Here is a 14,046-nt window from a genome sequence, read left to right on the forward strand (position 1 = left end):
AGAAAAGAGGGGAGAATTAGAATATAGCTTCCCCCAGGCAATTACAAAATGAAGGTCTGTGGATGAGTGGAAAATGACCGTAAATACATTCTCCATGAAATAAAACAGTAGATGCTCCAAATCCGCCATCCATTTGCTTGTAAACCAATTGCATTTCTGAAGTACTTTCCCATACAATACTTGTAAGTCTAAGGAATAAAAACTGAGAAGAAAAGAGCAACTGATAGATTGTTAGAAATATGGAATGGTTCAAAATATTAATGTAATGCTAAGGGTGACTGGGTAACAAATGGTACATTTGCTCGTTGCTCAACCTGACATAATTAATATTCCAGGTCATGCTTAAGTTCCCATGATGGAGGGTCTGAAGGGGGGAATTCAAGAAAAATATATATCTATTATATAACTCATTGCCTTTTTTTCCCCCTTTTGACGAGTCAGAATCATAGCCTTTAAAAAAATCGTGCTTTCACACCTCATTTGCCGTATTCACCACTGGGCCACCAGTCAGCAGCCCAGCCTGATGCAAAGGGGGTCAGTGAGAAGCTATTAGCAGAGTCCTCTCCCGAGATTTCTTGGGTCTTATTGAGTTGAATGTTAGCATGACAGTACTGCAAATAACTCAGTTGTAGGCTTTTTTTTTTTTTTAAACAGTTAGCACAGATTTCCCAGTAGTGTTGGTCACTCTAGAAAATTATTGCTGAAAATGAAGTCCCAAAAGCTAGCTTGGCAGTAGCCCTTCTAAGTTGTGAAAAATGTGAAAACTGAAAAATATGTCATGGCCCCTTAGGATTAACTTTGTCTTTTGTGACTCATAGTAATATTTTGAAAAATCAACAACAAGCCATTATTCACAAGTGGCTTACAAATGATAAAATGTAGCAATTGAGACAATAGTAAGTTAAGATTGTTTTATTTACTTAAAGAAGTTATAGCTAAATGCATACTGTATCAATATAAATAAATAGGGTATTTGCTTGCAGTCAGATCGAGAGAGGGCTGGACCATTTTCATTGACGTAAGTTAGCAACTGTATTAAATTAATTTCTAAAATAACTGACACCTTGAAGATTTTAAATGATACATTTTAAATTCAATTAAAATATATTTTCTACCTATATTTGATTTAAATTGCAAAGAGAATACACATGAGGAGGTCTCTATATAGGTTGCAAAATATAATTTAAGAAAGCTATCATGTCTACTGATCTATTTGCATTTCCCATCTAGCCTATGTATACATGTGCATGCAAATGTGGAAGGAGACCAAAGAAGATTTCTAATGGGGTAAAGTTAATGGCCGGTAGCAGTTATTCAAATAGATAGATATTTTTAACTGATAAATTATAATCTAGTTAAATTGTATGTATTTTACTATTTTAATCTGCAAGGTTGTGGAAATGATTAACAGACTTAAGTCAGCTAGATCATCCCTAAATAGGATGGCATACTCCTATCTTTTTCATAGACTATGGAGATTTAGTTATATTTGTGTCAGAATAGTATTTTTAATGTAATATTTGTTGGTTTTCTTCTCATTATGATTGATAGATTCTCATCATAGAAATTCACCCTAAAAATCATCTTAAAAATTATCACCCACTTCAAAATTACACTAAGAACTATTTTAAGTATATGTGTCCATACTTTTATTAACATCATTTAAACTGATATGCATCTGCCTTGTTTGATATTTGGTGTTATTGTGAGAGAATATTAGCATGATGTTAAATGTGGTTTATACAATTGCCTGTAATGTTTCAATACTTTTTTTCTTGTATAAATTATTTAGGGGGAAAATCCCAAAGAAAACCCAGTTCAAAAATATTTTTAAAAGATATGTAAGTGGACAAACCATAAGTGACTCTTAATCTCACAAAACAAACTGAGGGTTGCTGGGGGGAGGGAGTTTGGGAGAAGGGGGTGGGGTTATGGACATTGGGGAGGGTATGTGCTTTGGTGAGTGCTGTGAAGTGTGTAAACCTGGTGATTCACTGACCTGTACCCCTGGGGATAAAAATATATGTTTATAAAAAATAAAAAATTAAGAAAAAAAAAGATATGTAAGTGGATTTACAATTGGCTTTATCTAATAAAATTCAGTTGAGTTGAAGGTGACTCAAATGGGTCTTTGATAATTTAGTTCTAGATCACAGCAAAACTGATATAGTAATAAAGAGAAAAGGGGTATAATCTGTAATTCTTTGAAAGAAGTTGATAAGATTTTAAAATAAGCCTCAAACATTTTCCTGCGATCTTGATTTGGCTTTGGAAAAGAAAAGTAAAATAGAGGCTTCACGGGTCCTTCTGCAGGATGCTTTGTTTTTGAGTGTCTGCTATGTGCCCGGGACTCCAGAATGCCATAGGGATACAAAAATACCTAGAACAGAGGCCCTGTGCTCCAGCTGCTTGTTTAGGGAAGGTTGATACACACAAAAATAACTGTGAAACAACATAGTGGGGTAGGTAGGAACTCTGACAGAGTTGTCCCAGGCTCTTAATGGAGCATTAGGGATAGGACACTGAATCTAGACTCTGTTGGTATTAGAAGAAGGTTAACATTTAATTGAAATATTAGGCCAGAAATATAAAATTTTCTTTTTCTTTTTCTAGATTTTATTTATTTATTTATTTATTTGAGCAAGAGGGAGAGAGATCACGAGAAGGCGGGAGGGATGGAGGGAGTGAGAGAGAAGCAGATACCCTACTGAGCAGGGAGCTGGATGTGGGACTAAGTCCCAGGACCCTGAGATCATGGCACCTAGACGTCCCAAGAATATAAAACTTTCTAAGATAGTTTTTCAAAGACAAGGATCTTAGGTAATCATAATACTTTGGAACTGCTGATTCCATCAGTAAATACAGTGACCAGAAAAATCTCTGCATATAATGGTAGCATAAGAGAAAGGCACATTTTAGGAAAAATATATGGGTTTAATGGATACATTCTTTACCTTAGTCCAGAGAGTCTACATGGGAACCAAATAAATCATACTCTCCTTTAAAATATAATTTTTCTGGGGCACCTGGGTTGCTCAGTTAGTGAAGCGTCTGCCTTCGGCTCAGGTCATGATCCCAGGGTTCTGGGATTGAGCTTGCGACCGGCTTCCTACTCAGCCAGGAGTCTCCTACTCCCTCTCTGTCTGCCCCTCCCCCTCAATTAAACTAATAATCTTTATGAAAGTAAAAAATAACTTCCTTATGAGTATGAATTTGTATGTATGAAAAGAGTATCAAAATATGGTTGTATGCTGTTTGTATACTCAGACACCACTGAATTTTCAGAAAATGAATATCTGCTAAACTTGAATTTAACATTTGTTATATTACATCTTTTGAACCTCTATTGCATAGCAGGTGCATGCTAACAAAGTTGACTTTTGGTATAATATGTGACAAGATCAGTGAAAGAACATTAATGATTGATATTGACACTACTAATATGACACTACAGAAATACAGTACCTAATATAAAATACCAGTTTATTATTTTTTTTAAGATTTTTATTTTATTTTTTTGTCAGTGAGAGCACAAGCAGGGGAAAGTGCAGAGGCAGAAGGAGCAAGGAGCCTGATGCAGGGCTCAATCCCAGAACCCTGGGATCATGACCCAAGCAGAAGGCAGATAGTTACGCAACTGAGCTTCCCAGGCATCTCCAAATTTGATTATTATTTTAAGGTAGAGAACTTGAAATAGCTGCTGTTAAATAGGGTGTATAATAGTATTTATTGAGTGCATATTTTGTGCCTGAAACTGGTGCAAGCATTGCATATTTGAGTTTGTGTGAGTGAATGTGTGACTTATGGGTAGGATTAAATATATATACACATAGTTAACAGAAGGAATGATTTAAGGTCCTTCTGCAATTTTTTTTCCTAAAAATAGTTATATTAAATGTGCCATATATGCCAGGTAGAAGCTATTGCTTAGTGATTTTTAACATTTTTAGTCTTTAAATATGAATGACTCTGAAATTGTTGTCTGGAGTATAGACAAAGTGAGTATTTTGTAATCTCCATAGATGAATTTAAAGCCAGCCTCTAGTTAAGAATTAGAGTTCTACTTAAAAATTGTCCTTAAACATATGAAAATTTTTATGATACAACTTCATCTTCCTTTTATTTCCTGTGAAAAGTTAAAAATAAAAATAAAAATTATGTTCTTTTCCTTCAGATTCCAGGTATATACAATTCACCATTCAGAAAAGATCCTGATCCCTGGGAGTTGCGATTACAAAAGGCAAAGCCTTTAACATCCCAAAGGTCTAAAGTTAAAGACAAGCACTGGGTCAGCCCGAACAGTTGGCTGGAGTGTACGAGTGCCCGTTCCTTTCCTCGATCGGAAGTTCTGCCACCCATTGATAGGAAACAATGTCAGGTATTCATTAGTCCTATAGAAGAATTCTGTCCATGATTGTATTCTTGCTGTTTTGTTTTTTTTTTTAAGTTTCTGTTTTGTCTTTGTGACAAGAAAAGAAAATTATTTTTTATGGAATCTAATTTTAAATAATAAATATAAGGTATGTTGAAAATATGTATGAGGGAAGTCATCAAATAATTCTATGGTACTGAATTTTATTACTTGAAATATGAAGTTAAAACGTTAAGATTCTTGGCTAGGATCTAGCCTTTTTCTTTACAAACATTGTTCTAACAGTACTTCTTATAACATGTTGCTTGACAAATAGTGATGTAATATCAACTTAACTTCTCACCTGATGATTCCTATCTATGTACAGCTGTAAACATAATTTAAAAGTATGAGTTTAGGGAATTACGGTGGACCCAAAACAATGCAAGAATCAGGCAGAGACAAAAAAAAAAAAAAAAGAAGAAAGAAAGAAAGAAAAAGAAATCTTCCCTGTGGGTTGCTGTAGAGCTGGAGTTGCAAACGACTTCCAAGGCTATACCATGGAGTGGGTTGTATTGCATGATGATAGGCCCTTTCCCAAAGGCCCCAGTGAGCAACAGTTCTAGCATCTCCATTGATACTTAACCTGGAGTAGATAGCTGCCACCAGGGGGCATCGACCTAGGGTTGGGTTGATTTGGGTTCACATGGCCAGATTCCCAGAACTCCCATCTAGTAGTTCCCTAAACAGGCTTTCCTCTGTATATCTTTTGCTATGTAATAAATAACGTGAAAATTTCTGTGGGTCTGTGTTGGAGGTCCAGTTTAGGTGAGAGCCTCTGACTCAAGATCTGTCATGAAGTTGTCATCAAGGGTCAGGCAAGACAGTGATTTTATGTGAAAACTCAGCTGTAGGGAAGAGCAGGAGGATGAGGAGAGCCAATGGTTGCTTGTGGTCATAGCTTAGTCCCTTCTCGCATTGGCCTCTCTACAGAGCTGCCTCCCTGGTAGCTGACTTCCCTCAGGGTAGTGATCTAACCAAAAGTTAGACTTCTCAAGACAGAAGTCACAGTCTTTTTATGACCTCATGCCATAAGTGACCTCCTATTATGCCATATTTTGTTTTTGAGAAGTGCTTAAGTCCAGTCCACACAGGGGTTTGAATCCTAGAAAGTGGGATCGTTGAAGGTCATTTTAGAAACAGGTTTTCACAACCCCAACCATTTCATCAGCTTGCTAAACACAAGTTCATCTATGCCATAAAGTAACTTCCACTTTGCTGTAATTATTTGTGATGTTGTGTATTCACTTTCTATAATTGGGTCTTTTATTCCCTTTATTTGTGCATTTTTTTGCTCTTTTAAAACTACTAATCGATAATACTATTTTTTAAAAAATACTATTAACTGATGGCTTCTACTATATTATAGAAAGAACTTAAAAAAAAAAGCTATCCAAAAAAACATAGAAGTTGAGAGTGTCCCCTCTTTCTGAAATAAAGTGGGAGTGTGGGGAGAATTGAGCAAAGGAACAAAAGAGAGATAATTGGAAATTTTTTAGTTTATTTTGGAACATATCTTCATAGTATGGTTTCATTATTCTTTTCAAAATATAGGTTATACCAATATTCTAATAAAGACATTTAAAATAGTTTTTAAAAACAAATATAACATAAATTTTATATTCTAAGTAACTGAATTTTTACCATTTGAATTATGCATATTACTGTTTAGGTTGATGCAAGGAAAGATTTTACATGATACCATCAGAATAAGCAATTCAGTTTATTATTTTATAAAGAAGATAACTATAGTATCTCTATTGCTTGTGTATTAAGTATTCAATGATTGCTAAGGTATCAGATATAACATTGTATATTTGAATACTTAATAATCCATATTTTATGCTGTATTCAATGAGATAGCTATTGGTAATACATGGAACTCATAGAGTAATTCTGAATGAACTTCTTAGGAAACAGTATTGATAAGACACAGGTATATAAATGTTTCTGAATTAGAGACAGTCTAGAAGTCATCCAGACCAAACTGCCATACTGTATAATATTCACATTAACCATGGACATTTAATATCATTTTATATGAGTTTTATAATACTCATAGTTCATATTAACTGTACTGCTTTGCTTTTTTAATGCTTTTATTATATGGCTTATTTATACTAGTTTGTATTCACTCTTCATTTCTATTAATGTACTTTTCTCAATACAGTCCCTTTAGTACTTACATGGTTTCCCCTTCCATAGCATTCTATTTATACATATATGTATTTAGTATTTATGGAATGCATATGGAAGATATATACATGTAGGTATATACAGGATATATGTGAATAATATATGTGGACAGTTTTTAACCATATGTAATATACATGTAAAAATGGTTATATTTATTTATATGGAAGATGTATATACATATATTTATGTAATATAGTAAATAAATATAACAAATGGATAAATACATCTGGAAAAAATATATATGTGATCGAGGTGTTTTCCAGCACCAACAACTAATTCTTTGATTCTGTGAATACCATTTAGTATCTAACAATTCAAGCCAGTTCTAACACTACCAGGAGTTCGTGCAGACTCTGCAGCTTAAGGGCCTAACCCCACACAACTGCTCTTCACGTCACATAGCGGTAGCAATTTCTGGGGCTCCTGTACTTCTTACTGAGCTGCCTGTAAGTTGAGGGGTCCCATGACCCCATCCTAAACTTTGATAATTTACTAGAATGGTTCACAGAACTCAGAAAGTCATTTTATTTCCATTTCCTGCTTTGTTATAAAGGATAAAAATAAATAGCCTGGTGAAGAAGAACATAGAGTGAGGTCTGAAAAGGTCCAGAGTGCACAGGCTTCTGTTCTCAGGGAGATGGGATATGTCTGTTTCCTGGCATGTGGATGTGTACGCCAGTTGAGAAGCCCATCAGATCTCTACGATTTTTTTATAAAGCTCAATCTCGAGCTCCATTACCTTTCCCTGGAGATCAGAAGCGGGAGCTGGAAATTTCAACCTTCTACTCATTTGGTCTTTCTGGTGACAGGTTTCATCAAGAGGCTTCTGGGGGCCCAACCTAAATCACCTCATTAGCATAATCTCAGCTACAACCTTGTTGTCAATAACAAAGGCATCATTCAGGAAATTCCAAGCAGTTTAGGTAGGAGTTCTATGCCAGGAATCAGTGACAAAAGCCACTAGATTGTGATTTTTTTTTTTTTTTTTTGGTTTTTAAGTTTTTATTTGTTGGAGAGAGTGAGAGAGCCCACCAGAGTGAAGAAGGTCAGAGGGAGAAGCAGACTCCCGCCGAGCGGGCAGCCTGATAGGGGACTTGATCCCAGAACTCCCGGCTCATCACCTGAGCCGAAGGCAGATGTTAAACCAATTGAGCCACCCAGTTGCCCCTGTATTTCTTACTATATCACAATAGTATATATGTGAAGACACATAGAAAATATTATATACATTCATATAATGGTACATGTGCATATATACATGTGCATATATACATGTGTATGAAAGACTTTATGTGTGTGTAGATATGTATACATATGCAGATATTTGCAGATATACATACATGCATATGTACATATACCCTCATACATGACCTTTATCTAGCATACCACAAAATGATGATCTTGTTCATTTTCTTCTACTTTTCTGCCCCTTCTTCCTTTTCCTCTCTTCCCTTGTTCTTTTTCTCTTCCTTTTTTTCCGGTCTCCTTCATTCCTGTCCCTGGTCTTCCTCCCTCTGCTCCATATCATTTTAATCTTCTCTTCCTTCCTTTCCTTTTTTTCCCTTCCTGCCTTCCCATTCTTCCTCAGCCCATCAAGGAAGCCAACTTCCTTTGGCTTCTTTCCTCACTTTCTCTCCTTCTTTTTTTTCCTCCTTTCCATTTTTGTTTTTACAGAATGGGATTTTTAAGTTGTGGCTTTATTGGACTGAACCACATTTCCTATATGTTATCTAATAATGTTAAAGGTACATACATCATTAGGGAGATTTAAAATTATATATGCTATACTATAAATGGTAATTATATTCTGATGGTCTGTCTGTGCTCAGGAGGGAAATTTCTTAAGTGTATGAGGCAATCCTGGGAGTTTAAAACATAACTTTGTTATTATTTAAGCTTTGAGAAAATTTTAAAAATATACGATGACTATAAAATAACATGGGTCTTTAAAACTATAGAAGAACATAATATATCTGACCCTTGTACTTCAGATTTGGTTGGATGCAAATAAAGTAAAACTTTGGAAAACGATAGTTAAGTGTCAAAGGAGACTTACAGATTCAGGTTGAGTTTAGGCATTTTAGGTATTAATGTTTGGAAATGAGTACAAAGAGCAGATCTGAAGTTTGAAGCTATGTCCAAAATCTGAGGCTCCATGTCACCCCAGGTATGATCAATATTCAGATCACTTGAGATCTTTTCTCAAGTGATTTCTGTCAACAGAAATACAAATTAACAGAAGCTTTGGCGTAGGAAAAGCTTGACGGTTAATGTCGTTTGCTAACCAGGGAGAAGTTTGTTGAGCTCAAAGGCAAGACACTCGTCTAAGTGTCTAAGATATGTGTGGACCAGGCACTGAGAGATAGAGAGATGGATGTGATTACGAATTATGGAGGATTAGGGTCACAAAGATTATACTGAAACCAACAGGAAGACTGGGTCTATTTCCATTCTAAATTTTGCTGCTTGAATACGGCTCCTCCTTTTTCATTTCCTAGTTTCTTTGGAAATAGTAAGTTCCAGAACAAGTAGTAGAGTAAGTCACAAATGGATATGTGTTACACTGATACACCAACAAAGTTTAGAAGATAGAGGTTGGCCACTTAGAAGACTATCCCTCTTTGTGAATGCAGGTCCTTGTGAATGCAGGTCCTTGTGAATGCAGGTCCTTTCAAAGTCCTGGCCTTGCATCATTCCTCATATATTTGATGCTGCTATTGTTCAAAACCTTCCTCAAACTTCTCTTCGAACTAATAATGAAAAAAAAAAAAAAAAAAGCCAGGGATATCATTTGTGAATGTTTAGTATGTTCTCAGTACAATGCTAACAGTGTTACTTACATTGTCTTTTATATCTTAAGAGCACTTTCGTGAGATAATTTTTATTCCATTTTACACATAAGGAAAAAAGGTCTAAAGGAGTAATTTCCCTCTGATAACATAGCCATGTATTATGTTTTAAACCATAGAATTTCTCAAAGTAAAACATAAAGAATTTGTAAAAAAAAAAATTATTGATTTCTTAATAGTGAACTCAGAATCATGTTACTGTATCTTTAAAAAGTAAAGTTCCAATAAAAATCCATTAACTACTTTCAAATATAGCAATCCTCCTGTCCAGCTGTGAAAAGTACTAGATGATACTTATTTGCCATTTGTGTTATTTACGGTCCATGACTTTTATGGTAACTGGTTCCTATTATTGGTTTCTATTAATGTAAAACATAAGTGAACATAAATGAGGCGTGAATCATTTCTTTTTATTAGCCCCACAGTCTTCACTCAGTGCTTGCAGTAACTCCAGCTGTGTCTTGTTAGTGATAACCTATTTAAAGAAGAAATCTTTAAGGATAAGGAATATGATCAGGAATCCTTGTCCATTTTATATCACTTCTGTCCTGCACAACAATAGTGGTGAAAAAAAAAGCAACATGTAATTAATGACATGGCAAAATCCATGGCCACTTCTGATTTGTATTGTGCTTAATATGATACTAATTAGACAACCAGTGGATTCTAATAATTAGTATAAGTAACTACTAATTTAAAGGTAAGACATTTATAAAACACTTCACTGTTGCATCTTATGGGATTTCCTCTGTTACGTATTTGGGTCATTAGATGGTTGCTATTGTATTAGAGTTATTATGCAATAGAACTTAAAATTTTTACCAAAGAACACTTAAATTAATTAAAATTATGGCCCTCTGTGTTTTGGAGGGTCACCAATTAAATGCAGGATGAGGCATTCACTTAAAACCTTTATTTTAGTGAAAAAAAATATGTGCTATCCTATTTCTATTGATAAGAAGGCTTTTTGAAAGCAATGCTCAGAATCTTTTCTAATATTTTTACTTAAAAAGGGAGAGAATTCTTTTTAAGTTACATCAGAAACAAAGTAATACAACTACAAATTTAACAGTTCAGCATAAAAAGTATTTTGATGTAAGTAGGGAAAAATTCTGACTAATTTAAAATACTTTAATCATTTCTACTTGTGTGAGCATTTTTTGAAGATGTGATATTCTATATATTTTCCAATTCAGAGAACAGCTTGTTCTTTAAAAATAATTTGGTAGGGGTGCCTGGGTGGCTCAATGGGTTGGGCCTCTGCCTTCGCCTCAGGTCATGATCCCAGGGTCCTGGGATCGAGCCCCAATTTGGGCTCTCTGCTCAGTGGGCAGCCTGCTTCCCTTCCTCTCTCTCTGCCTGACCCTCCACCTACTGCTGATCTCTGTCTGTCAAATAAATAAATAATTTAAAAAATAATTTGATATTCAGCACCCTTAATCATTGATAATATGATAAAACATCTTCCATAATAAAATATTTCCTCATTCTTTCTTGTCAGGGACCATTCCGTGATATCACTGAAGTATTGGAACAGCGCTACAAGCCTTTGGAGCCAACGTTGCGGGTAGCAGAACCAATCAATGAGTTAAATGTGGCCAGAGAGGAGTTCAGAAGACAGGAATGGATGCGAAATGTAAATGACAATATGTGAGTTCTTAGCTTAAAAAAAAAAAAAATAGCTGTAGCATACATGGTAACATTTAACAAAATTTAACATTTTGTATTTCCTGATATTGTAGAGAATTTTTTATTTGTGAGAAAAGGTAGTGGCACTCTTGATCTATTCAGAAGCAACTGTTTTTCAATATGCAAATATGCTATATAATTTTATATATATATAATATATACACACATATATACAAATATATAAATAAATACACAGACATATATACACATTTATGTATGTGTATATATGTAATATATATTTATGTGTGTGTGTGTATATAATTACTCAAAGAGAATGAATGGCATTTCAAGGGGATAAGTGACTACTGTCCACGCATCTGTGAAAATAATTACCTTAATTATCTGCTGAAAGCCTATGATGCTTCTAAAATAAGATCCAGTAGAACAAAAACATTTTTCTTAATGTGGACCAAATTTAATTTGGAAAGACTGATATCAATTTAATAAATCAGGTGCAATGTAGAAGGTTAGTGTCTTTACTAAGGAAGTTATCTAAAAAAGATAAAGGAAGATCTAATAGCATATGTAATTTAAAATTATTTTATTAGCCTCACTGATTTGGGTCTCAACTCAGACATATTTCTCCAAAGCACTTCCTCTCTCTTAAGGTATTTGTTATCAATATAGTCATATACAGTTTGTAAAAAGACCATTTAAGATCTGGAATAACTTTTTAAAAGTTATTAGTGTCCTATAGTACATCCTATAATTATCTTTGTATTGTATCTTATAATAATTCTTTAATATTTTAAATAACAAAATAATTATATTATTCTAAAAAGTTATAATTTCATAATTATAAAATATTATAAATTACTATATAATAGTCAACAACATATAGACTATTATTTTTACATAATATATAATGTGAACTAGTCATCATATTATAAATGTCACGTAATAATAATTCCAAAATATATTGCAAAGTATGTTTTACTATGTAAAGAAACTAGAATTACCTCTCATCCAACACGGTGGACTTTGGATCATTTGATAAGTTAGGAGGGATATATAATGTGCATAATTTTAATCATGCATTTCTGAAAAGTCTCTTTGAAAATAAAAATTTCCACACAAACTCAGATGAAAGAAAATTGGCATGCATCTCAAGTAATTTTTGTAATTTTTTTTATTTTGTAGCAATTACTTGACATGAAGTAATTACCTATAGAGAATTCCATACCTTTTTCAATAATTGACAGTGACCCAATGTGTGGTGAATAAGAAATGAAAAACATTTATTTCCAGTTGGTTTTGGGGCGGTAGATCTGTTTTACCAAAGAGATTATGGAAGATTAGTGCTGCTCAGACTTAGTTAAGAATTATTTTTGTTTTCAATGATGCAAACAAAGGTTTATGAAATAACAAGATTGACTGCTCAAATAATTGGCTGCATTTCCATATTTCTACGGAAATCACTGTGCAGATCCAGAAGTATCCTTTTGTAGTGTCTTCCTTGATAAGCTTGGAGGGATGAGAGATCAGTATTCTCCCTGAAGAAAGGTGTTCCACTTGTACTTTCTATGGAACACTTGTGAATATCTTCAACCTCTATGGATACCAACACTGATGACCCTTTACCCTGAAACTTTCAGATTGAAGATGCGTCTAGGATTATCAGCCAACCCAACAAACCCAACAGGGAATACTCAAGAAGTTACTTAAAGATTTGGACCTTTATGTTTTTATGTTTTTAGTAAGGGGACTAAGCAACTGGTTTTAGCAACTTGCCTATGGATAAATCCTTTTTTTTTTTTTTAAAGAATTAAAGCAGTGATATTTTGTAGCAGCTTCTAAAACAATTTTGGTTTTCATATATTACATAACAGTTATATCTTGTGAGGCAAAAGAACTGTTAGAAATTTAGGTTGTATGTATTTACAGATAAGAATTCTGTGATAGGAATTAGGAAAAAAGTATTCCCTAACCACAGAGATGCATAGTTTTTTTAATGCAGAGGATCCTGTCTACATTAGAGGCCTTAAAGCTCATCTTACTACATCTACAACAGTCTTATTTCCAAATAAGGAAAACAAGCATAGGAAGTGGGACAATATTTTACACATTGAGTATGGATTCCAGGGGGTTTTTTGGAAGTATTTTGGAGCTCTATTTGTTCTTTTTCCTGAAGAAACTTACTCCAGTTTCATTTTTTCCTTATTCATATGTCTATCTTTGTGAAACCAGGAAATTAAATAAGCAATTAGTAAATAATTGCTAAGTAATCTTTATGTGAGAAGCTCTCAGCCAGATACTGTAAGAAATATACAGAGGTATTCATTGATTTAACAAATGCTTGCATATCCAGAAATGTTCTAGACTCTTGGGATTTAGCAGTGAATAAAATAGACAAATTCTCTGCTCCCATAGAACTTCTACGCTTCTGCCTTTAAACCAAATCAGAAAAACTAGTGAAATTCTGAGTACAAATTGCCATAGATAAGCACTTGAAAATCATCAAATGTGTATTGAAGACAGTGTCATGATTTTTTCTTTTATTTATTTATTTATTTATTTAATGTAGCATTTGCTCTTATCACTGCTGGTCTAGGAAGGTGTTCTTCAAAGAAATGACTGAATTGGTTCTGTGAAAGATGGTTTAGATTTGATAAAAGATAAAGGCAGATTGATGGTATGAAAAAAAAAATGACAGTAGTTAAAAGTTCACTGAACAATGCGAAGACCCAATCTGACAGAAGCTAATCTTCTTGTGGGAGGCAGTAGAAGGAGAAAGTGGGCAAGGCTTCAAGGCCAAGAATTGGAGTTTATCTGTAGATAATGAAGAATTAAGTTTTTTGAGTAAGAGGGCCTCATAGAAAGAATATGTATTGGATTGTGAGACAGGTGTATTTGAGAAGAAATGTGCTGGAAGGAAGGAAAACCATGAGGAGAATATTGCAA

The 14,046-nt window shown here is 34.1% G+C and overlaps 1 protein-coding gene across 2 annotated transcripts in view; it reads left to right on the top strand.

Annotated features, from left to right (window-relative positions):
- The window catches only part of SPATA17 (spermatogenesis associated 17), a 179,745-nt gene that overhangs the window by 89,634 nt on the left and 76,065 nt on the right, over nt 1-14,046 (top strand). For both annotated transcript variants that reach the window (XM_059146518.1, XM_059146516.1), the window contains 2 exons: nt 4,175-4,378; nt 10,958-11,106. In XM_059146518.1, coding sequence (XP_059002501.1) covers nt 4,175-4,378; nt 10,958-11,106 — 353 coding nt within the window. The remainder of the gene's footprint in view (nt 1-4,174; nt 4,379-10,957; nt 11,107-14,046) is intronic.

The sequence above is a fragment of the Mustela lutreola genome, chromosome 14 (assembly GCF_030435805.1).
Source record: "Mustela lutreola isolate mMusLut2 chromosome 14, mMusLut2.pri, whole genome shotgun sequence".
Classification (NCBI taxonomy): Eukaryota; Metazoa; Chordata; class Mammalia; order Carnivora; family Mustelidae; genus Mustela; species Mustela lutreola.